Raw genomic sequence first — 24296 nt, forward strand, 5'->3', positions numbered from 1 at the left:
GGGCTGCTGTCCACTCTGAGCTGGACAGCACATTAATAACATCTTTTCCACTAGTTTGCTTCCACTCTACAAATTACGTCTTTCATTTTTTTTCAAGCCATGCTGTCATTAAATAGCGTCTCAGCTACCTGGATGCAGGTACTTTTGTCTTCTTTATGGTGAACGTTCTGCAAAATGCCTTTGAGTGAACCTCCTGTCCAGCTGAGAATTGTGTGCACCATCAAGCCATGATGCCCCCCATGATCCCCCATCCTGCCGCACACTGTGTGCTGGAGTGGGACAATAGAGGAACCCTTTTTTCATTTTGTTTTTCTTTTGGTACATAGAGAACATAGAGATAATTATTACTGGCAGGGCTTGAAAATGAATAAATGAAGGTTTTTCAAGCTGTTATTTCATTATTGAACCTATGCAAGAATCTGTTTCCAAATACAGCTTATGTTACATGTAGTTCTGAATGATTTTTTTTTGCTATCCTCTCCTCCTGTTAAGATCCAATAATCAAGACTCTACCTTAATTAGAGTAAACACACACAGAGTCTGAAACTGCTTGTCCCAAGAAGGGTCGCGGTGAACTGGAGCCTAACTCGGCAACACAGGGCGTACAGTCGGAGGGGAAGCACCCAGGACGGGATGCCAGTCTGCTGCAAGGCACCCCAAGCAGGACTCGAACCCCAGAGTCACCAGAGAGCAGGACCCCACCAAACCCGCTGCACCACCAACTCCATTAGAGTCAATAAAAAATCACAAACAAAATCATTCCAAATACTGAGGCCTATTTTTAGTAACTCTCTACAATAATCTTCTGATTACAAGACCATAGACTGACACACACACACACACACACACACACACACAGTTTCTCTCTCTCTCTAGGCCTCAGTGTTTTCAGATCCTCTTTAGTCGTCTAAACCCTTAGCAGCGTCACCTGGACCGGGTGGTGGAGCGCCGACCATGGCGAGTGATGGACAGAAAGTGGTCCTCATCACTGGTTGCTCTTCTGGCATCGGCTTACGGATTGCCGTGATGCTGGCAAAGGATGAGAAAAAGCGATACCATGGTATGTTCCCTTTTCCACCATGACTTATTTCCCTGATTACTGCTGACTTACATAATGTTATATTTTACCGGCATTTGTCAGAATATGTAGAGCATAAGTACATCCACAACAGCTATTTCTTGTGCTGTGCTGTTGGGTGATGGAAAAATCACCAGTGGCCATGTAGAGAACTGGATATATTTACTGAGCAGTGGACACTTACAGAACTGTGCATATTTATTGAGACGTGGACAATCAATGGATTAAAGGACAAAAGGATGCATCCACCCGGGATGTCCTACATGACAGAACAGTGACAGAGCACACATGTACACGTGTGTTGTAATATGACAATAACACCACACATCTGGCTCGGTGTCTCAGCGTACATGTGAGTGTTTTTCAAACATCTGTTAGACAAGGACATGTCGTCCCCTGTCCTTGATGAAGATTTTGGCCAAATCAAAGGATGGATGGACGTTTGTAGCGGTGCCTGGCCAGAGCTCCTAGGCATGACCTCTGCTTCACCTGTCCAGCAAGCCTGGCTGTTTTTAGCCACAAGCCGGAGGATATTCATAGCCGGCTTTGGCGCTCGGCCAGGCGCTCGGGATCCCCAGATTACAGGGAGATGAGAGAAAACGCACAGTAAACACGGCCATGCGCCGGGATGAGGACATGGGGTAGACCGAGGATCCTGCAGCAGCACCAGCTCTGAACGCCCTTAAAACAACTGGGTGAAATACCGTGTTAAAAGTAATGAGTGCAGGGCAGTATGGGACAGAATACGAACCCAAACACGTACATGACCCTGATAGCGTAGTGGTTAGAGCTGCTGCTTTTGAATCCAAAGGTTGCTGGTTTGAAGCTCCACCTGCTGCTGTGGTAGCCCTCAGCATGGTACTTACTGTGATCTGCTACAGTAAAAGTAGCCAGCTGAATAAATGGATAAACAGTTGGAGAAAAGCATCAGCTACAGTAAATGAATGAATGTAAATGATGCCCTGTGTTTCTAATCCATAGAAGAGAAAAAAATAATAAAAATGCCACCAGTTCTAAAGATTTCTGCACAAAGAGCTGGGGAAATGACCGCGCTCGTGAGCGCGAAACACGTCATGAGTCCAAACAAGCTGGGCTGGAGGCACATGTTCTGCATTTTACTGCACTGTGCAGTAAATCCAGTTTATTTCACGTGGCCATTTAATGGCAGCTTCTCAAAGCGGAAATAGATAGGTTACAACACTGAAGTGCTTCACAACAAACTTCAAGGTTTCAAAAAACACAACAGAATCCATCGATGAATCTGTGTGTCACTTTTTGGAGAGAAGTGCCAAATGCATCAAGGTCACCGGTTGTCCAGCACAGACAGTCGCACACAGTGAGGGCGCTTCACCAGTGCACCTGAAACCCATGTCTTTAGACTGTGTGAGGAAACCAGAGCAGCTGGAGGACGCCCATGAGGACATGGGGAGAACGCGGAAGCTCTGCATAGACTGACCTGGATTCAAGCTCATGACCCAGAAGCTGTGAGACACCAAAGCAGAAAAATTAAAGAAGAAAGCAGAAGGATTCTTATAAAATAATGTATAGCAGTAAGATGAACAATGGGGGGCAGGGGGGTAGGAGAAAGGAGCAATAAATGTAAATGGGTTTTTTTTAAACAATTCTGAACATGTGGCTCATAAACCAGGCCTTAAAGAAACCAGTTCCGATATTTAAATTAGTTTTTCTCTGTTTAAAATATAAGGCAGAAATCCTCTCTCTCTCGCTCTGTCTCGCACGCACGCACGCACACAAACAGAAACTGTCAGCTGGGTCAAATTGTCTCAGAAGCTTCATACTTTATACATGAGGACTATTTGCTCTGCTTAAACCTGTTTTGCTCCTTATTATCTGCTTTGGTTGTGAATCGTAGTATTCTGTCTCACTGGGTCTCGTTTTCATTTACTGTGTCTTACTGCAGTACGTCTCTGTGTGTCGTATTACACTTCACTGGGTCGTCACTGTCCGCTGTCTGCCGGCGTGTCTCAGCGCGTTCTCCTGTTATTGGTGTATATTAGTGTGTCTGATGGTATCTTACTATGCCCCACTGCGTCGCCAGTCATCGCCACCATGCGGGACTTGAAGCGGAAGGACAAGCTGGTGGAGGCAGCGGGAGACGCCTATGGGAACACACTGACACTGCAAACACTGGATGTGTGTAGTGATGAGTCAGTGAAACACTGCATCAGCAGTGTGAAGGACCGCCACATCGATGTGCTCAGTGAGTACGCCAGGTTCACCCTGAACATCTCTTGAACCCAAGCAATTTTTGCTGGCCAACCTCCCGAAGTAATACTGGCACCTTGTGGTTGAGACTCAAAGCATAACCAGAGATAACGCTGCATACAGGCAACTAACAGTAGCGCAGGGGCTCTTCCAGGCTCAGACCCCATGGAGATAATTACCATGATACAGTAAAGGTAACTCAGGTAGGTGTACTAGGGGGTCAATCAGTGTGAGTAGCTGTGTACAAATGTAACACTGAGAGTCACTCTGAATTGGACAAAGCCATCAATCACAGAGACAAAAACAACAATAATAATAATAATAATAATAAAAGGCTAATAGTAGCTGTACATGGAAGGAGACAGTAGTGTGGCCTGTGTAATGTGGTGGACAAGAGAATTATGTTCAGGGCAGAGACAGGGATACGTCAACATCTCAGTAAAACAGTTACCGCATTTACATTGAATGAGTCTTCACTGAAATTTGGCAAACAAGTTAATATTTCTTGCTGATGCACAGTCAATAATGCTGGCATCGGCCTTGTGGGTCCACTGGAGAGCATCAGCATAGATGAGATGAAGAACGTGTTCGAGACCAACTTCTTTGGCGTGGTGCGCATGATCAAGGAGGTGATGCCAGACATGAAGAGGAGACGAGGAGGACACATCATTATAGTGAGCAGTGTGATGGGACTCCAAGGTACTGGGCTGGTGAGGATTGGGAGGGTTGGGGACACTGTGGGGACATAGAGGACACATCACTGTAGTGAGCAGTGTGATGGGACTCCAAGGTACAGGGCTGGTGAGGACGTTGTGGGGACATGGTTTACCTGCTGCAGGTGTGGTGTTCAACGACGTCTATGCCGCCTCCAAGTTTGCCATGGAGGGCTTCTGTGAGAGTCTGGCTGTCCAGCTGCTCAAGTTCAATGTCACGTAAGTAAGTCTTCATTCAAAGTTGTCTTTGCTGACAGAGATTAATCCAACTAAGCGAGGGTATGACTGCTAAGCAACCCTTTCCAGACAGGAGAAGCAAATAATTGACCACCTCCACCACCTGCTCTCGCCTTCTCAGAGTGTCCATGATCGAGCCGGGCCCTGTGCACACCGAGTTCGAGGCCAAGATGGTGGAGGACGTGTCCAGGAAGGAGTTCCCAGGGACAGACCCAGAGACAGTGCAGTACTTCAAGAACGTCTACTTACCGTCCTCTGTCGATATCTTCGAGACCCTGGGCCAGACACCGGATGACATCGCCAGGGTCGGTTTCTGAGCGTCACACTCTTCTTCGCAGCTAGTTACACCGCCAGCCAACGCGCTCACCGTCAGGCAATCGCAGCAGCGCATTCATTTCTTTGGTGCGCCTCAGCCGACCGCAGCAGAACACACGCCGTTTGTTGAGAAAATTCAGCCATCTCCTGTAGCAATGCGACTCTGAAAGGTGACAGCAGGAACGGCATAAGCGTCACTGCAAATGGCTCTCGACGTTGCACTTGGCAAAGTCAACGATGCGCATCAAGTCCCACTCCTCCCGAGGCCAAGCTTACGCTCCCTCCTTGCGTCTCTCTCGTCCCCAGTGCACCAAGAAAGTGATCGAGGCGAGCCGCCCGCGCTTCCGCAACCTGACCAACCCGCTGTACACACCCATCGTGGCGCTGAAGTACGCGGACGAGACGGGCGGCCTGTCGGTCCGCACCTTTTACCACGTGCTCTTCAACTTGGGCGCCCTCATGCACGTTGCCATGAAGGCGCTCAGGTGCGTGACCTGCGGCTGCCTGCGCGGTCGCACCGTCTCGCCCGACTGAGAGCTACACCCGCCTCGCTCCGCCACGCTCGGATCTGGATGAGGCAGCGGCTCTCTTTTCACATTTGTCCTACAGATATTACAAAGGCTTCGGCACAGGCTGTAGCGGTTAGAGACATCACCTTGAGCTCTAAGGCGCAAGGTTCAAATCCCCGCTCTTACTGTAGCACCCTTGAGGAACGTTCTTATCCTGACTTGATACAGGAAGTATTAGCCAATTGTGTAAATGAGTAAATCGTTGTAAGCAGATGCTTTTCAGAAAACTGTAGATAAATGAAAACAGTGGAAATGTATGTTCTGTGTTGGGGGTGCGGTGGCGCAGTGGGTTGGACCGGGTCCTGCTCTCCGGTGGGTCTGGGGTTCGAGTCCTGCTTGGGGTGCCTTGCAACAAACGGGCGTCCTGTCCTGGGTGTGTCCCCCGGCCTTATGCCCTGTGTTGCCAGGTAGGCTCCGGTTCCCTGCGACCCCGTATGGGACAAGCGGTTCAGAAACTGTGTGTGTGTGTGTGTGTGTGTTCTGTTTAACGAACTTGTGCGGGAGAATATAGGCCTACAGGACGTGTGTTTGAGCCTAAGGCCGGCTGACTGCGCTGTGGTTATTGATGCTGCACCTCCAAGTCTCATTTAATCTAAATATGTATGACTATGAAGCTCCTGGGCCTGGCTTAATTATTATTGCCTTACACTAGAGTACATCCACATCTCAGATAACTGCTGCTTTCACCTTCACGCTAAAAAAATAAAAGTAACATTGCTTTCACTAAACCGTCTGGAAGCACAACTTCATATGTGCGCGAGCTCGGGAAAAATACTGTAAATACTAGTACTACAGTAAACCAGTCTCACTAGAGCCTACGGGCCCCACTCAGCGAGCGAAGTAAGTGCGGCACGCCGTAAATGGCGTGTCTGGTGACGTCATAACGCCGACGTGCGCGCTCCGACCGGAACAGGAAGTGACCGGGAAGCGGAGACGAGGCAGTACTGTGAGTAAACGCGGAACGAAAAGAAGGAGGGAGGCAGACGGGGTAAAACCAGGTAATACGGAGCGGAAAGAAACAAAGGAGGCGAGAAGCAGAAGGTGTGTAGAGCGTCCCAAGGCGCCCGCCCGCCCGCTATGGCCCGGAGCCCGGCCACGACGCCGTGCGTCCCTCTCAACTTAGTGCCGCTCCTGCTCCTCCTCTTCTTCGTCCTCCTGCTCGGGTCCCCCTGCGGCGCGCGCAAACACCGGCTCCTGCTCAAGGTGAGATCCGTGTCCGTCACGTGTGAGTGCGTGTGCGCGCGTCTTGCTGTGTGTACTGCGGAGGGAGGGAGTGTGAGTGAGTGAGTGAGTGTGTCTGTCTGTCTGTCTGTCGAACCCGGAACTGTGCAATCAATCACGAATCATTGCAGCAGCAATGAATGCTCCGTCCGTGAGCACAGCCAGCGGTAGGAGAAGGGCTTGTGGTGGGCGGTGCTGCCCTGCCACCCCTCTCCCCCTTGAAGTTACACCGAGAATAATCCCTCTACTGTCCACGGAACAAACAAAGTAAGTGAGCGTCCGACCTACTCTGGATCTGCGCATGCGCCTGTCCCAGAGCTACGTGGTGCGCGGAGCTGTTTGTAACTCGATGTGTTCGTAAGTGCGAACACAGCCTAGGTCAGAAAGGGTTTTCTTTATTTACTATTAAAGTGAATTTACAATCAAATCTGTTGTCCCCCACCAGCTGCTCCTGTTCAGTGCCAATTGCTGATGAATTTGTGCCATAAACATGCGCAGCATTCCATTCGCCATGATCAGGTTTTTGTCGTGGTCCCTGGGCTACAGGCAGGGAGACGGAATTAAAAATAACAGCGGAAAGTAACGGGACTTTTACAACATAGTGTCTTACCCTTGATGATAATTGTGTCGGTCGTGTCAAGTGGGAGGACTCGACAGTGGGTGATTTCTGCACTCAACGAGCGTTGTCCTTCCATGTGTGGTCAACAAGTTGCCAGGGACCCTGTGGTCAACTGGCTTCTTACTCTGCAGGATGCCACGAGGTCAGAGGTGTTAGAGGTGACTATGGAGGTCCAACAGGCGACCCGCGTATCAGATTAACACAAATCTTGCTGGATGCATCAGTGGTGTTTGTGTCAGTGTAACATGACTGTCCGCTGGAAGGGAGATGCACCCGTGAACAGCCTGTATGGTCCCACGTAGTTATGGTCCCTTTAGCGCTCTGCTGAAAAGGCATGGAGAAGTGCAGATGTTCCGGTGTGTGTGAATGTGACCTGTGACCCCATGCTGACCTCTCTCTGGTCTCCCTCCACCCTCCCCAGAATGAGACGCGCTATGTGGTCCACCTGAACACCTTTGGATTCTTTGCCAACGGGACGCTGGATGTCCACCTGCAGGCACTCTCTTTGCCCAGGGAGAAAGAGATGGACTTCAGTAAGCACCAGGTGGATCTTCATTCTTCTCCACGTCTGCTGTATTTCACTGTTTTTTTTTTAAACCTAGAATGCACTGTTCAGGTAGTGCTTACATGTGTGCTTGTGTCCTCTGTCCAGGTGGGGTTTAGCCTGGTGCGTTCCCAGGTGAACAGAGACGTGTTTTCCTACACCGTAAGAGCACCGCCTTGTATCTCGTCCCTTTACCTACTTCACACAAACAGATTATCTGCTTTATTAATGTTGCTTGTGTAGCTGACACCTTCGTCATGGGTGCCTTACAGTGTCAGGTGTGTGCCGATGTTGTCGATTGCACAGGTGAACTGTAGGAGTGAGTGGGACGGGTAAGCGGCTGACCTGGACAGGTGAGGTATGTGACGTTTTTACCTGTATCTGCTGTACCCCCAGACAGGGGATGCAAAAGTTTGCCAGCTGACAAAGACCAGCAGCGTGGAGCCACTCCTGCTCTTTGTCATCGACATCAAGAACACCAGGTCTGAGAGAGTGTGTGTGTGTGTGTGTGTGTCTTGCACTGATGTACTGGCACTGATGGCCCATATCTGATGTTTGTCCAGAGTGAATGTGACATCCTTGGGGCAGCAGGACAACATACTAGCGGCGCTGGAGAAGATGGAGCCCACAGGCTCAGGTACAAACTCGGCACCTGTTTGAACACAACAACCTGCACAGCAAGAACACAGTGCGTGTCGGCTACAAGCTGTTTGTTCACTGTAGCGCGACATGGGGTAGGGGATGTGGCCACTGACAGCCAGGCGGTGACAGCGTTGAGTCCACAGTGGGTGGAGTTCTGTGTCATGTTGCAGGAGAACAGGTTCAGTGCCCTGCTCTTTACCTGTCACGCCTCACACCTGGTCCACTTAGTATACCGTCTGTGTGTGTATATGTGTCTGTCTATGTGTGTTCATGGAGGTGGCCTTCACCTGGGCTCATTTGCGCATCCCACTCTTTAACCCTTTACCTGTCAGTTGTCCTGAAATCATTGGTGTGAAGGGTGTGAGAGAGAACATGCGTGCGTGCACGCACCTACACAGCAGTGTATTCAGCTGTCATACTGCTCGTGTTCTTGCTACCAAGGCAGCAGACGGAGGAGGGAGGCAGATGCAGGGGTGGGGAACATGGGCCACAACTCAGACAACCTCCAGACCAGTGGCAGCCAATCAGGGACAGTGATAAAAGCACTGCCTGATGGAATGGCCTTTGTGAGCCAGGTGAGCACACTGTACCACACCTGACACTAGTATCACCCTCAGTATACTGAGCCCACTGTGGTTGTGGTCGCGGAAGTGTAACTAACGCACACGTTTCTTCTGCAGCCGAGCAGCAAGAACAGGACGCTGGCCCTGCAGAAGATTGGGAACAGCTACAACTTCAGTGTGAGTAATGTGCTGCTAGGGGGGCCTTCTCGTACCCTAGTCAAGGACTCTGGGTGTGTGTTAGAGGACACACACACCTTTACTGAAGTGGTATTTTACACGTGTGTTGGAATGTTGGCCACTGTTCACAGAGATGATTTGCTGGTTTCTGTTGTGTACTGAAGTGTGTTGGCATGTGAAGCCCTCCTTTCTTTCTCTCTCCCCCCTCTGTGTGTGTGCGCGCGTGCACGCGCGCAGTTCCACCTGAAGATCGGCTCTATGTCTGAGGGGCTCTACAACCTCAACTTTCACAACTGCTTCAACAGGAATCCTCGTGGCTACCCATACAGCCTCAGTGTAAGTACTGTTGCTTCACTGCCACACACACAGCAGTCATATACAGTATCCTCTGTATGTTATTGGTGTGTCTGCTTTCTGCTCCTCATTGTGTTTAACGTGTGCATGTTGCAGGTAGGGATTGTGGAGAAGAACCCCGGTGGATACCTTTCTGCAGCCGATATCCCCCTGCCATTGCTCTACATCTCCATGGCAGCAATCTTCTTTAGCGCAGCCATGGTCTGGGTTCACACGCTGCTCAAGCACAGGTACGGCATCTACCCCGTGCAGAATGTGAAGTAAGCATGTGAAGACTTCCTGTGCCTTTAGCGTCCTCTTCATCCTTGTATAGCAGTGCGTCCCACAGATACAGAAGGTCCTCAGTTTATGAACACATCGGGGACTGGAGGCCTGTTTGTAACTTATTCTTTCTGCAACTGCAGACTCACTTTGACCTCTGAAGGACACATTGTAAAAGCATGACACTACAGACATTGCCTGATGTAGCCACTACTTTCACTTTGTTAGTGTCTGTGAACAGCCATAATAAAATATTCTCCTTTACTTTAATATTAAAGTTCAAGCTGTGTTCAAATTAAAACTCATTTTAAATGACTGGAGATATTGTCTCTAAAAACTGCTGTTCAATACTGATTCATCCCATAAACACTTGCAACGTTCCTCATCTTGTCACTCATCGCCAGCACTCGGGGACCCCAGACAGGAGCTGTAGACATTGTGGAAGGGAGATGAATTAAGGTGGTCCCGCACCCCTATTCTCTTTGGGTGCTCTTTACTGCCATTGCAAGGGTTAAAATGAATGAGTTTCATTGGCATTGCAAACAAACTTTAAAAACTAGATCAGTAACAAAAAATGCAAAGAGAAATCAACAGATTTGCATTTCCTTTATCTTAAATTCATAACTCGACCGTGCGTAGCTAGCAGAGCCTGTGTATTGATGCTGTGTTGTGAGTCGGTGTGATTAGTGCACCTGTGTGTGTGATGTGTAATATCTGTGTGCTGGCAGGTTCAGCGTGTTCAAGATCCACTGGCTCATGGCAGCTCTGGCCTTCACCAAGTCTGTCTCACTGGTCTTCCACAGTGTGAGTGTTGTTGGTGCCGCTGCTGCCAGGTGTCTCACGTTGCCAGGTGTGTCGGGTACCGCCCACTAACACTCATGTCTCTCTCTCGCTCTCTCTTCTCCCCCCCTCCCCTTTCCAGATAAACTACCACTTCATCAACACTGAGGGACACCCCATTGAGGCCTGGGCTGTCATGTACTACATCACACACCTGTGAGTAGCAGCACCCACTGCATCTCTTGAACCCTCTGCAGGGCCTGTGTGCGCATGTCTCAGTGCCTCTGTATGTGTGCATGTGTTTGCAGGCTGAAGGGCGCCCTACTCTTCATCACTTTGGCACTCATCGGCACAGGCTGGGCCTTCGTCAAGTACATCCTGTCCGACAAGGAGAAGAAGATCTTCATGATTGTCATTCCACTTCAGGTACACTTTGCACACGTCTGTTCACTCATGTGATGTGACACGTGTGTTACGTTTGACCGTTCTTGACTCAGGTCCTCGCCAACGTCGCCTACATCATTATCGAGGAGACAGAAGAGGGCTCAAGTGACTACGTTCTCTGGAAGGAGGTGCTCTTTCTCGTCGACCTGCTGTGCTGTGGCGCCATCCTCTTCCCCGTCGTTTGGTGAGTGTGAGCGCTGGGGGTGGGGCTGATGTGTTCCCTGTCTGGGGCGGGACCATCCTCTCCCCTCACCCTGTTCCTTGCTCTTTCAGGTCCATTCGCCATTTGCAGGATGCCTCTGGTACCGATGGCAAAGGTGGGCAGCGTCTATTGGTTGGCGCTGGTGCTGAGCGGCGGCTGCCGCGGTGATGTCGTCTTTTTTTTTTTTTCCTTTTTTAAAAAAAAACGGCATTCTCAGTCTGATATGATGGGATATAGTTCGATATATAGATGTTGTGATAGGAAGTAACTACAGTCTTACTGACTCACACCTTGTCTCTCCTGTGCACCACTCAGCTGCCATGAACCTGGAGAAGTTGAAGCTCTTCAGGCATTACTATGTCATGGTGCGTACAGGCCCAGCTGCGCATACCGGTGCTCCTGTGAGTGGAGCCTCACTTCTCTTTCTTTCTTCACAGATCGTCTGCTACATCTACTTCACTCGCATCATCGCCATCCTGCTCCAGGTCACCATGCCCTTCCAGTGGCAGTGGCTCTATGAGGTGAGCTGCATGACATCAGACAGAGTTGGGGGCCACGCCCCTGCTTGCCTACACACACGTGTATACGAGATGTAACTAGTTGAGTGTGAGTTGCTCTCCAGTGCTGTTTATTAATGAGATGATGCTGCTACTGCTGCTGTTCCAGTTCCTGGTGGAGGTGTCCACCTTCGTTTTCTTTGTGCTCACCGGCTACAAGTTCCGTCCGGCTTCCAACAATCCATACCTACAGCTACCGCAGGACGAAGAGGATGTCGAGATGGATGAAGTGTGAGTTCCAGATGTGTGTGTCTACACGTGTGTGTGTCCGTCCATCAGCAACTGTCTCGGTGACCACATCCAATTCCCTTGCTGCAGGGTCACAGAATCGGGGGCTCTGGAGGGTGTCTCCAAGGTGAAGAAGACTTTAAATGGGCGCGAGAGGCAGCGGGAAGTTGCCCTCTGAGTCAGTGTTGGGGGAGAGAACCTTGGTGTGGCCCCCTGCTGGCCCCATTTCTGGCTCTGGACTCAGCCACAGCTTCTCTATGCAAGGCCAATATTGGATGTGTTCCTGGACCTTACCCACCCTCCCTGTGCTCCCATGTTGCTGTTTTGGAAGATGGCACCCCTTGCTGTCAGCCCCCGGCGGTACGACCTGAAGAGACAAGTGGAGACACGGGGTGCGAGACAGAGGGACACACTAGACACTTCCTGAGCTGGATTCCAAAAACTCCCTTCATTCTGGCCCTTGATTCATATGGAAATAGTGTGTTTATTTAAATTCAGTTTTTTCCTTTGTTTGAGCTCTTTTAGTGCTTCTGGTGTGCGTGCGTGCATGCGTGTGTGTGAGAGAGGGCATGCATGCTTGTACGTGTACCGGGCTTGCGAAAAGCCTCCTGTATACCGCTGGGGTTGCCGGTCTCCATGGAGATGGCGTAACTCACCTCAGTCTGGGTGGGCTGGCTTTCGGTTCTTTGACTTTAGGGACACGTTTATTTTTGTTTATCTTCTGGAGCAGAAAGAATTGGGGCTGCAAGCCCAAGGCTCGGATGGCCACATGGACCCCATGCTGAAGGAGGAGCACCAAGCAGTGTTAAATCTACACCCGACACTTAAGTCTTGATGTCAGTGCCCTTGGAAGCCTCAAACCACAACCTGCCTCTTACCTGGATCCACGTTTAGCGAGCTGTGTGCACTGAGGGCAGTCATGTGAGGGGGAGAAGGTATGCTTATCTCAGGCCCTGCGGAGCTCCAGTTCCAGCAGCACAGTCCTTCAGGTGACCATAAGAAGCATGAAGATTTGTGGTCTCAGTGACAGGGACTCGCTGCTGCCTCCTATTGACCAGAGGGGGAATGGAAACGTACATGTGAGGTGTTCGAGTCAGCTCCTGTTCAGCCCCGCTTCTCCATGTTTCACTGCATTGCTCTGCTTCTCTCAGATATTCTATAATCATAACCTGTTTAATTGTTCTGGTTGTTTCTTTTACTGCATCTTTACATTCGAGTTGGTTTAATATGCGCAGCAGTGCTGTGTGAAGTGCTGCAATAAACATGTTTTGGAGGAATAGAGGAACAGTTGTCTCTCATTACACCTTGGAGCGGGAAGCCTTGCTCCATGTTTCTGCTGCCCAGATTTGTAGTGGGATGTAAGTGCAGTGACTATTTCCATAAAAACACTGCACCTTGCAGTGGAAATGGGGACAGTCCTAGTTACCGAAGTTATGTGGTCTTGGTGTTGAACCAGCTGCAATCCAGTCTCTGTTTACTGCTATTATTAGTATCACTTATTCACTGTAATGTGACAGTTGAATTAGTGACAGTGTGGCGTTGTGCAGGGAGCTGCTATCTGGATTCGGACCACTGTTGGTTTGAATCCCACTTTCTGCTGTAGTACCATTGAGCAAGGTACACTGTAAATACTTACAGTATTCCTACACTTACATTTACAGACGGTCCCTAAGTTACAATGGTATGACTTACGATTGTTCCACTTTACGATGGTGCCATAACGATAGGCAATCAGTAGAAACCATACTTTTGAATTTAGATTTTTTTCTTGGGCAACTGATATGCGGCGCGATACTCTGTTGTGATGCTGGGTAGCAACAGTGATCCACCATATCCCAGTGTGCCACGCGGTCAGTAGTGTAAGTGATGTATCCATTGACATTTGTTTATGAGGATCTAATACAGATAAGTCTTATTTCATACACCCAGCCCTTAGTGGTGGGTGTCTTCCTGCTGACGGTTGGCAAAATCTGTAAAATACTGTAAATAGAGATCCTCCGTCCAAAAGTCCACGCAGAAAATGCCACCGCACTTCGGTGTCTACAAACAATCTGTTAGTAAAATAATGCCCTGTTGAATCGATGCAATATGATCCCCCCCCACTATGCAAATTAGCAGCCAAACTGGGCTGCTGATTGCCTGCTGGTTGAGGGAGTGGGGCAGGGTGGCCGAGGGCCTTCTGGAATGTTCTGAATGAGGAAAAAGCGCAGCTCCTGTGTCCCACACCGGTCTGGTACAGTAGAGCACGTGGCCATTACTTTGTGTCCCACAAATATGAAATAAGGAAAGAAAGGCTTGGTGCTTTTCCACTTTTTTGTTTTTGATTGGTTTAAAGGTAATGACGAGTCTGAGAAATTACTGTAAATGTCCTCACCGATACAGGTAGGTGCAGTACAGTGCTGGTGAGGGCCTTTTGGCACAGTTCTGAACAAGTGACTCAGCCTTTCGAACACATTGCCTGAGACCCCACTTCTATTACAGGACACTAGTTGTATAAATCGTCTAAATGCCCTCGAATGCGCTTTCTAACCTTCGCATTTTACGCTTAAATATACATCTCTTTACAGGACTTTTTTTTTTTTTTTTTTTTTTTTTTTTTTACAGCTGCGCGAATGGGTAAAATCAGTGTAAAAATTCGCCCCGCCCTTGAGCTCCCCTGCTCAGCCCTGAGTGAGACGTACCGTGGTAACCATGGTAAACAAATGCAGTACTCTGCTGAGAGGCGGCCGTCTCACCTTAACTTGATCCCAGCTGCTAAAGCGCTCGCCCGCCCGCAAAGAGGGGCCTGTGTGCGCGCGCGTGCGCGCTCCCGCCCGCCGCGGCAGCGAGCCGGGACCGAGCGTTCAGTTCACGGCGCGGGACTCGGAGCAGCGGAGTCCACAGTGAAACGGAGCGGCGACGTCCCCCTGGCTGAGAGTCTCGTTCGCGCGCACTGACCCGACCCGACCCGACCCGACCCGACTCTGGCCGGGGCTTCCGTGCGGACTCTCAGTGGAGCCCTGCAGTGCGTGCACGCGCGGACTCGGAGGCGCGCTCCCGCACCATGTAAGTGTCCCCGTCCGCCGGCGCAATGCGGTTCCGCGAAGTCCGCGTGACGTGCAGCGCGAGCCGGGCTTTTTTTTTTTTTTTTTTTTTTCTTTCTTTTTCTAATGAACATGATTATTACACAGCCGCTACTCCTGTATCTTATAAATGTTTGCGTACCTTCCTATAAAAAAAAAAAAAAAAAGTAGGAAGGTGATCAGGATTAGTCTATCCTGAGTTTTGCGCATATACTTGTGCGATGAACATCGGTGTATAAAGTGGAAAGAAACTAGGTTTGCTTAATGACATATCTGCAATTGTCTTTCTCCTAATGTAATGAACACATTGTATTTTCTCTGAGATGTACGTCACTTTGGAGAAAAGTGTCTCACAAATGAATAAATGCCTGATATGTTTGTAAATATCATTTTCCAAATTGATGTGTATCCAAAGTGTCATTAATAACAGCTCATTCAATCATTGGTTTCGTTACCCATAATCAATGTACATGAGTGTCTCTCGGTGTCTCTCCCACCGCGAGGCGATGTACGGTAAATAGGAGAGTAAATCTCAGCCTAAACTGTGTGTGTGTGTGTGTGTGTGTGTGTGTGTGTGTGTGCGTCACTGTGTTGTCACGCTGCTCGAGGCTACAGTGTGATCTTGAGCGCTGTTATTGGCCCAATACAGAATGAATAACAACAATTATAATTCCCAGCACAGTAATATTGACTCACAACCATTCAATATGGCCAAGCAAGCGTGAAGGAGCCGCCCTGTCCCTGAGGTCCACCGGTGTCCACCAGCGTCCGCCTCCTGCCGGTTCCACGCACTCTTTCCGCTGCGTTTCTTATGAATAATTTAATGTGTTCTTCTAAATATGCTTGGCCACGAATAAAGTGTTTATGGCTTGAGACTGTAAATCCAGAGCAGCAACGGCGAGCGGTGCTGGATACGCCGCCGTCCCAGGACTCATCCAGGGCTGCGTACGCTGGTTCTCGCCTTGCTCTCGGCCAGCGTGTGGTCTCTCTCCTCTGCTACTCAGGCTTCGGGAGGGGTGGGGAGGGACGCTCGCCTCGATGCCGGAGCAAATGCGTTACCGCCGGACCCCCGTGAGGTTCTCCTCTGTGGGGCGTCTACGGTGTCCACCAGAGCGGTCCACAGCTGAGTGTGACGCGGTTGAGATGAAGGTCAGCTCTCAGCTGAACAGAAGTGGGCTGTTGCCTTCAGACCAAGAGGGGCAGCAGGTGCTGCAGGTGTCTGAGGGGCCTTTCAGCAGCGACAGCAGGGAACCGTAACGCCCATGAAGTCGAGCCCCTGGCTGCAGCGTTACAAACCGGCATACAACTGTGGGGGTGAAACAAGAAGTTCTTCACCAGGAGTTCCACATCCCCATCATCACCTGCAGTCCCAAGTAGTGAGCGTGGCTCACAGTGTCCTGTGCGTGCGTGCGTGCGTGCGTGCGTGCGTGCGCGCGCCATGGGCTGTGTGACTTCTCTAACGCCGGGCTGTCTGCACTTCAGGGTTTACCTTCCAGGCCTGCTGGTGCTGATGCTGATGGTGACGGCTAAAGGCAGCATTGGGTAAGAAAGGATGGCGTTCGCACAAAAGTACCATGTGTTTTACCAGAGCAGAAACCTTATTGAAACGGAAAGCAGAACAAGTGCGGTCGTCCCTTTGAAGGATGAAACTCCCGTTCATTTTTTGACAGAGTTGCTACTGCGTTCCCCCACTGCTTGTTGTAATTCAGAAAAAATTTTTTACGTAGAGAAGTGGTGTTAAATAACGTTCTTCGTAAACATGAATTTCCACACATCGAACGTTCGTATCTTGGGGCTCGCGGCGTAGTGAAGATTTGTAACTTCGGCTGATCTCTGTTTCAGGCCCAGTAACAACTCCAGTTTCTGCACAGAGTCGAAAGAGTGTCTGCTGTTTGATGTGGTGTGCAAGACGGGCGAGTATGAGGTGAACGCAGCGAGGGGCACTGCCAACATAAACACACACACACGCACACCCTCTCCGTCTGAAACACGACACTGGTAACCATTCAACTTGGGTCTCGCAGGTGCGTCACTACGACCCTAGCAGGTGGGTTTCGACAGATGCAGAGGCCTACTTCATGGGCGTTGGAGCTGCCATGGCCTTTAGAAGACTCTTCAAATACATATCAGGAGCCAACGAAGAGGGTGAGTCCATGCTGATCATTCTTTAATGTTACACTAGTTCAGGACTCGGTGTGTCCTTACTTTGCTTTAGATGTGCATGTGATGGCACTTGTGCTTGTCTGACCGTATCTGCCTGTGGTTCCAGCTGTGCTCCTGTCAACGGGTCCTTCTAGGAGCACCGCGTCGGTGACTGAGAGTTTTGTCTCTCTCTTTGTCTGCTGACAGCTGTGAACATTGACATGACTGCTCCTGTGCTGGTGAAAATCCCCGAGGAGAGAAACATGTGGGAACCAGCAGTCTATACTCTGAGCTTCCTGTTGCCTTCTGAATATCAGGAAAATCCCCCAAAACCCACCACCGAGAAGGAAAGTATGCTGCTCGACTGCTCCGAAGTGTTCCAGGAAAAGCACAACTGAGTGATATTATAACAAAGCTGTCTTTTATACATCTTATCCATAGGTTCTTTTTATGTGAAGGAAGCTTTTGCATCTTGAGAGCTGTAGCTCTGACATCGGTGGTGCTGTCGTGCAAGGTGCTGCAAGGTGGTTTTGAGATCTGCTGTGCTTTCTCTACAGCTCTACTTCACAGATATGCCAGAGATGAACGTATACGTTCGGAGTTATGGCGGCTGGATGCTCTCCCTTACCTCCAGGCTGCACTCACACCTGCTAACCAGAGCACTAGACCGTGTGCGAGCTTCCTACAACAGCTCGTACCACTACTGCCTGGGCTATGACAGGTACCGCACATTGTTCCCTTATTGACTGCAAGGCTCCATCCCTGAGGAATCAAAGCAGCCCCACATCATGATGCTCCCACCACCATGCTTCACAGCTGGGATGTTGTTTTGGTGTTCTGTTTAGTGGCTTTCTGTGGAGTAGCCTTCCTTGAACACCACTCTGGTTTAGACTTTTTCTTATCGATCATGTCTTAAATCTTGTCCCCAATCTTTGCACTACATCTCAGCACAGCACACCTTGTTTGCACACTGTAGTCACTGCGCACTGACCCCCGCCATGACAGTTTGCACACTGCTCTCACTTGCACTGTTGTGTCTTGTAAATTGTTGCAGTTATTTTCACTGTTGCTCATGTTGCACTATTGTTGTCTGTATTGTTCACATATTGTAGCTGTTTTGTGTATTATTACTGTGTTGTTTTTTTCATGTTTGGCACCAAATCACAACCGGTTCCAGTATGGCACACACTGCAATGGCAATAAAGTGTTCTGAGTTATTGTAAACACATCAACTCAGACATTATCAAGTGCTGGAGATGCCTGCAGATCTTTAGCTGTCACCCCAGAGTTGTTGTTGTTCACGCCCCTGAGCGTTTTATGGTGTGCTCTTTCAGTGACCTTTCTAGGACACCCACTCCTAAGTAGAGTAGACGTGGTGCTAAATGTCTCACATTTCTGCACTGTCTCTCGCTATGGACTGATGGAGGCCCATGTCTTCATAAACGCCCCTGTAGCCCTTTCCACCTTTGTGGGATTTAACAGGTCCTCTGACATCTCCTTTCATCAGGTCATACTGCACTGTAGCACTCTTCTGTGAAGGATCTCTGCCGTGAAGACCAGGTGACCACACTAGGTGTGGCGTTCTTTCATAGGACAGGTCACTTCAAACACAAATCCTGGCTCCAGTTACCTTCTTTCCGAGATGTTCATTTGTGTTTTCCAAGGACGATCTTGAATATCTAAACAATATTTTCAATAGTGATAATGCAGAACTTTGTGTGTAATTGTTTCCTCAGATTCTCCTTATTATTGTCTCTTAGACGAAAGTCCCATTTTAGAAGCAGAAATCCTGATAATTCCAAAGGCTTCACAAACTTTTCTGACAGGTGTGCAGGTCGGGAACATCTGAACACGTTCTGCTGTTACTGAATGGAGTCTTTTTCAGAGAAAGGGATTGTGTGTATTCCGGTTATAAAATGTATGGAGGCACTTTGTGTGACTTGGGCACTTTAGTTTGTGTCGCCATGTTTTGTAGCCCCATGAAGCTCCTGGATAGGCACAACGAGATCTGGTACGTCGCTGAAGGAGAGCCCGTCTGCAGTGTCCCTCAGCACCCAGCCTCTGCCAGTTAGACCCCGTCGATCCCACGGTACGCAGAGGTATGCTGGGAGAGCCTGCGAGAGGAATGCTCGGAAGGTGGCGCTGAGGGTGACGAGTGAATGAAGACGGAGAGATGGTGCCGAGAGTGCAGGGAGTGCAGGTGCAGAGCTCATCAGAATGAGTGTTGGTGGGCAGGTACAGAATTAGAAGAGACTAGTCAGTAAGGTGGACATTGGGCAAAGACAAGGAAGGGAAGGGAAAGTGGAACATGGTGCGGAACAGTTAGAGATGGGGAAAATGATGCCGTTACCGATAACCTGAGTCACAGATGGTATACATACATGTACTTATTTAGCTGACGCTTTTCTCCAAAGCAACTTACAATCTTAAAGTCACAATTATTACATGCTTACAATCATTTACCCATTTATACAGCTGGGTAATTTTACTGGAGCAATTTTTAGGGTAAGTACCTTGCTCAAGGGTACTACAGCCAGAGATGGGGCTCAAACCTGCAACCTTTGGCTCCAAAGGCAGTAGCTCTAACCACTACGCTAGCAGCTGTCCCCATCAGAGCTGTTCAGATTGTGCTCAGTGGGTGGGGATTAAAGGGAAGAGTGTGGGGAGAGCTAGAATGTGGCGTAACATGGGTGGAGGATGGATAGCCTAAGGCTTCATTGTGTGTCTTTCACAAGACTTTGTCCATAACTGTACATTTATGCAAATGAAACATAACGTGTACAGTAATACTGTATAAACAATACTTTCTGCTAACGGCACAGTCCCGCTCAATCGTGTTCCTTCCAAGAACACGGCAAGTGGACACTTTTGGGTTCCTTTCTTCACTGGGTCTCTGTGGAGAACATCTGCGGGAACAAGCTATTCCAAGTCAGGCGTAGCACAGTGCGGAAGACGAGAGGAGAGGTGACGAGGGTGGTGGACAGGTGAAGGGGTACAGCAGGGTAAAGAGAAGGGAGGGAGGCAGGGCCCAGACTATTTAGTAAGCGCTTACCCAGAGTCATTCGGAGCGGGATTTGCAGTGGCTCTAATCTCTTTGCTCTCTGTCATCCTCGCAACCTTTCAGCTACTTCTTCACAACCTCCTTATACACGTCTTCATGCTTAAATGACTTATTACATTGTGGAGACTGACATAAATGTGGACACTAACAGAGGCTGTTTATTCGTTCTGTCCAAAGAAACATCCGCTGGACAATTCAGAATGGGCTCAGCGAAATAGTATAGCATTTAGGAAAGTGTATAAAAGACACTCTTCTGTGGTCACTGTGCACAAACTCGCTTGGAGAGTCTGTGTTTTGAACCATATCCTCAAACTTTTGTGTCTCCTGTGATGCAGGAACATCTGAGAGGCAAGTCCCAGCTTCTTTCACAAGCGTGCCGGTGAACCCCACCCGAGTGGCCAGGCCTCGCCATCCTCTTCCTCTCTGCTTTCGCTCACAGTACTTGAACATCTTGCCGTCTCTCAACCTCTTTACCGCAGTATCAACACAGTGTACATCCATTTCAATCGCTCCGAGCTAAACGCTGTACTTGTCGGACAGAATCACACTGATTTTACCACACTGGCTGCCTGCTTTATGTCTCTGTAGCAATTGTGTTGAAAGGTGTCCTGAGGGGAGATTGTTGTTGTTTACTGACATCACATTTGTTTCTTGCACATCCTCTGTGCATATTCATTATGGGACTTACAGACATAAAGTGTACACCGTCAAAATAGTTGTTTTTGTTTTAACTGTGTCTGCATGTTTCATCCTGGTGCGCTGAACAGCTCTGCACCACCTACATGGTGAATGTACCCAACAGCTGAAATTTCCGCATAAGATAAAATGCTGAACACTGAGGTGCAGCAGTGAGGGCAAAATAATGCAATGGGGTCAAAGATGCGCATCAAGGTACGGAGTGTGAGTGCAAGATGACACGGGGGCTCCTCCGTTTACTAACCAATCCATCTCACAAACACAGTCCAGCCCCCCTGTGTTGCTTGGGTGCTCTTTACTGCCACCTATCGGCTCAGCGGCTAAATACAGGTCCAATGTGACATAAATTGTAGAAAATATAATGATAGAAAATGCAAAACGCTTGTATGTTGGAAAATGTTGTGGAGCGTAACCCAAGGTGCCAGTTTATACGAATCGGTCCTTTGTGTCTCACAGGTTTGTCACTGGTGTAAGAAGTCATAAAAGATGCGTCCGCTAAACAAAGACAAAGAACAGACGGTGTTGATTCCAGAGCCTCTCATTGTTGTACTTTATTTCATCCTACAGCACTGCTAAGGACCATCTTGTGGTTTATTGCACAAACACACACATACACATACTGTACACACACACACAATCAGAGCCCATGCGAAAGTAGCCAACTGTAGCGTTCACCGTTAACTCACACAAATCAGAAAGATGATCGTTAAATAGCCTGCACTTAATATACAGTCTAGGATTCTCCTGGAGGCTTTCTTGATGAAAAGACGAATGCACAGCCAAACGTAGTTCATGTTGAAGATCATAGAGAATATTGGTGGTCTTCGTAGCTTGGGTTGATGGTTGAGGTGTTCGGTTGTTCGCCGAGCTTGTGACCTTGAGCATCAAACTACATATAAAGGAGGAAGCATCCAACACAAATCACACAACTTGCAGACTGATGATGTCACCTCAACTGGTGATGAAACATTTGCAACCTAAATTTCAAGCTCAACTCCGCCAAGGACAGTCCCAAGCCCGACTGCAAAAGGAGGAGGGTGGTCACCCCGCCACGGTGATCAGAACTGGGAAACCAGGCAAGAAACCGCATAAAATTTCGAAAAAACTCATTCGCTAATGCTACCGCATCTGGGGCAGCCGATTCGCCAGCACTGGGGACCCAGGGTGCTGGTGAAAAGTGGACTACTGGCCGAAGAATAAAATTCACGACACCGAAATTGGAAATTCGCATCGCCGCATGGAATGTGCAAATTGGACACCAAGTCGGACAAAAGGAAATCATCGCCATGGAATTGTCGAAATGCAAAATCTCAATCGCCGCAGTATCTGAATTACGCCTCACTGGATCTGGAACACTGACCATTCACCCACCAACGATCGATGAAACAATGACACTATTCTACTCCGGTGGCGAAAAACGAGAAGCGGGCGTCAGGTTTATGGTGGACAGACGAGCTGCCAGAAGTGCAATTGCCTTTCAACCAATATCGGATCGTCTGGCAGTTCTCACCATTGATGGCACAGTCAAGACTCATATCCTGTCCACCTACGCGCCAACTGAGACTAGCCCGGATACAGCCAAGGACGACTTCTACAACCAGCTCCAACACACGCTGGATACGATCCCGCAAACAGAGTTGATCTTCTGGCGGGAGATTTCAATGCCCACGTCGGTGCAGACAGAACTGGATGGGAACAAACGCTGGGCAGATTTGGTTACGGTGAGATAAATGACAATGGCCTGCGCCTGCTGTCCTTTGCTGCACCAAACAACTTGGTAGTCGGTAACAGCCAATTTCAGCACCCTCGCAAACACCAACTTACGTGGCGCAACCCATCTGGCGAAGATTCAGCCATCTTGGACTACATCCTGATCAACTCTAGATTCCGATTTTCGCTCAAAGATATACATGCAATGACGGGACCCGACTGTGGATCAGACCACTACCTCGTCCGTGCCAAGGTACAGCTGCGATTAAAACAGGCAAAGCACAAGGCATCCCCACCAGCCAAACTGAATTGGGCACGTCTAAGGGATCCGGGGCTCCGACAAGAATTTCAAATCGCCCTATCCAACAAGTTCTCAACACTCGAACCATCGGATGTTGATGCAGAAGAAAAGCAGCTATCGGAGTCCATCCTAGAATGCGCCGCCCCTCTGTCTCCACCCATCCGCCGTCGGACACAGCCATGGATTTCGGACGAATGCCTAGATATGGTGGAAAAATGAAAACGAGTCAAACGTCGATTTAACGCAGAGGTCAGACAGCAGATGAACGAGAAGCCTATTGGAATAGAGTCGCAACCGACCTGGAAGAAGCAGCATCGAGGCACAAATACCGGACTCTGTATCAGACCCTCAGGAGTGGTAGATCCAAATCGACCAACGACAATATCAAGAAAGCGGAGGGCACCTTCGTGAGATCCCCTGCTGAACGCCTGCAGCGGTGGAAAGAGTTCTTCCAACAACTGTATAACCACGATTCGCTTCAGGGACCACCGCCAGAGCCACCGACCCTCCGGAAAATCCATTCCTTGATGATTAGCCATCAGTCAATGAAGTGAAGAGTGCGATAAGATCGTTGAAGAATGGAAAAGCTCCTGGAATGGACCAAGTTACTGCCGAAATGATCAAAGCCGGAGGAGACGTCCTACTGCAACGGCTCCACATTCTCCTGACACGCATCTAGCGCTCGGAACGCGTGCCATCAGCGTGGAAGAAAGCCATCATCGTGCCAATCCGGAAGAAAGGAGATAGCCGGGAATGCAAGAACTATCGCGGCATCAGCCTCCTTTCAATCGTGGGCAAGGTATTCATGAAGCTCATACAATCAAGGCTGCAGAAACATCGTGAATAGACCAGTTGAGAAGAGCAAGCAGGATTCAGACCACAACGGGGCTGCACCGATCAAGTATTCGCTATTCGTCAAATGGCGGAGAGGATCAGGTGTGGAAAGCAAACAGTCATTGTCTTCATCGACCTTAAATCCGCATTTGACTGTGTTCACTGGCCCACCCTGTGGAGGGTCGCTGGAGAACGAGCACGTACCACTGAAGATCATCCAACTTCTCCAAGCATCATACAACAGCTCAACCAGCAGCATGCGGGTCCGAAACAAACTATCCGAGGAATTTCCTATTCAGACTGGAGTCCGCCAGGGAGATGTCGCTTCTCCCCTGCTTTTCAATATCGTGATTGATGCCATTATGAGGAAAGCATTCGAGGGCAGATGCGGAGTTCAATACGACGTAAACAACTTCCTGACCGACTTGATGGTCGCGGACGACAGTGCCATATTCGCCGACACAGATGCAGAGGCCACAGACATTCTGTGCCAAATCGCCCGCATCGCCCAATCCTACGGTCTAAGAATCAATGCAGACGAGACCAAAGTTATGACCACCGATGGATCACAAGCCAACGTCCACCTCGATGGAATCCAAATTGAGCAGGTCCAAGAATTCAAATACCTGGTATTGCTGGTACAGGAGAAGAGAGTGGCATCCACCACCAAAGTCCACAGCAGGATTGGCCAGGCAACAGCAGCATTCGCCTCGCTCAAATGGTGCCTATAGAAGAAAGCTAACATCTCCACCAAGACCAA

At 49.2% G+C, this 24296-nt stretch overlaps 3 protein-coding genes across 4 annotated transcripts; all 3 read left to right on the top strand.

Annotated features, from left to right (window-relative positions):
- Nucleotides 1-954: 954 nt before the first annotated feature.
- LOC108919707 (retinol dehydrogenase 8-like) lies at nucleotides 955-5371 on the top strand. Its single transcript, XM_018727922.2, has 6 exons — nucleotides 955-1060; nucleotides 3138-3299; nucleotides 3824-4003; nucleotides 4143-4236; nucleotides 4376-4559; nucleotides 4876-5371. Exons 1-6 carry the CDS (start codon nucleotides 955-957, stop codon nucleotides 5101-5103), a joined length of 954 nt encoding a protein of 317 aa, XP_018583438.1. The 3' UTR covers nucleotides 5104-5371.
- A 201-nt stretch (nucleotides 5372-5572) lies between these two features.
- gpr108 (G protein-coupled receptor 108) lies at nucleotides 5573-13002 on the top strand. Its single transcript, XM_018728013.2, has 18 exons — nucleotides 5573-6341; nucleotides 7400-7522; nucleotides 7631-7684; nucleotides 7919-8004; nucleotides 8086-8159; nucleotides 8606-8739; nucleotides 8845-8904; nucleotides 9142-9240; nucleotides 9355-9488; nucleotides 10248-10323; nucleotides 10442-10515; nucleotides 10608-10725; nucleotides 10797-10927; nucleotides 11017-11060; nucleotides 11261-11310; nucleotides 11383-11466; nucleotides 11612-11733; nucleotides 11821-13002. Exons 1-18 carry the CDS (start codon nucleotides 6216-6218, stop codon nucleotides 11906-11908), a joined length of 1677 nt encoding a protein of 558 aa, XP_018583529.2. The 5' UTR covers nucleotides 5573-6215; the 3' UTR covers nucleotides 11909-13002.
- Nucleotides 13003-14681: 1679 nt separating this feature from the next.
- soul5l (heme-binding protein soul5, like) lies at nucleotides 14682-20835 on the top strand. 2 transcript variants are annotated; one of them, XM_029256232.1, is made up of 8 exons: nucleotides 14682-14775; nucleotides 16275-16334; nucleotides 16635-16716; nucleotides 16817-16937; nucleotides 17142-17281; nucleotides 17492-17655; nucleotides 18910-19023; nucleotides 20331-20835. In XM_029256232.1, coding segments are annotated over exons 1-7 (666 nt in total). In that variant the 5' UTR covers nucleotides 14682-14773; the 3' UTR covers nucleotides 19007-19023; nucleotides 20331-20835. The 2 variants fall into 2 exon arrangements, with proteins under 2 accessions (XP_029112065.1, XP_029112064.1); XM_029256231.1 differs by having other exon boundaries at nucleotides 18910-19033; nucleotides 20331-20834.
- The last annotated feature ends 3461 nt before the right edge of the window (nucleotides 20836-24296 follow it).

Source organism: Scleropages formosus, chromosome 1 (assembly GCF_900964775.1).
Source record: "Scleropages formosus chromosome 1, fSclFor1.1, whole genome shotgun sequence".
In the NCBI taxonomy this organism is placed as follows: domain Eukaryota; kingdom Metazoa; phylum Chordata; class Actinopteri; order Osteoglossiformes; family Osteoglossidae; genus Scleropages; species Scleropages formosus.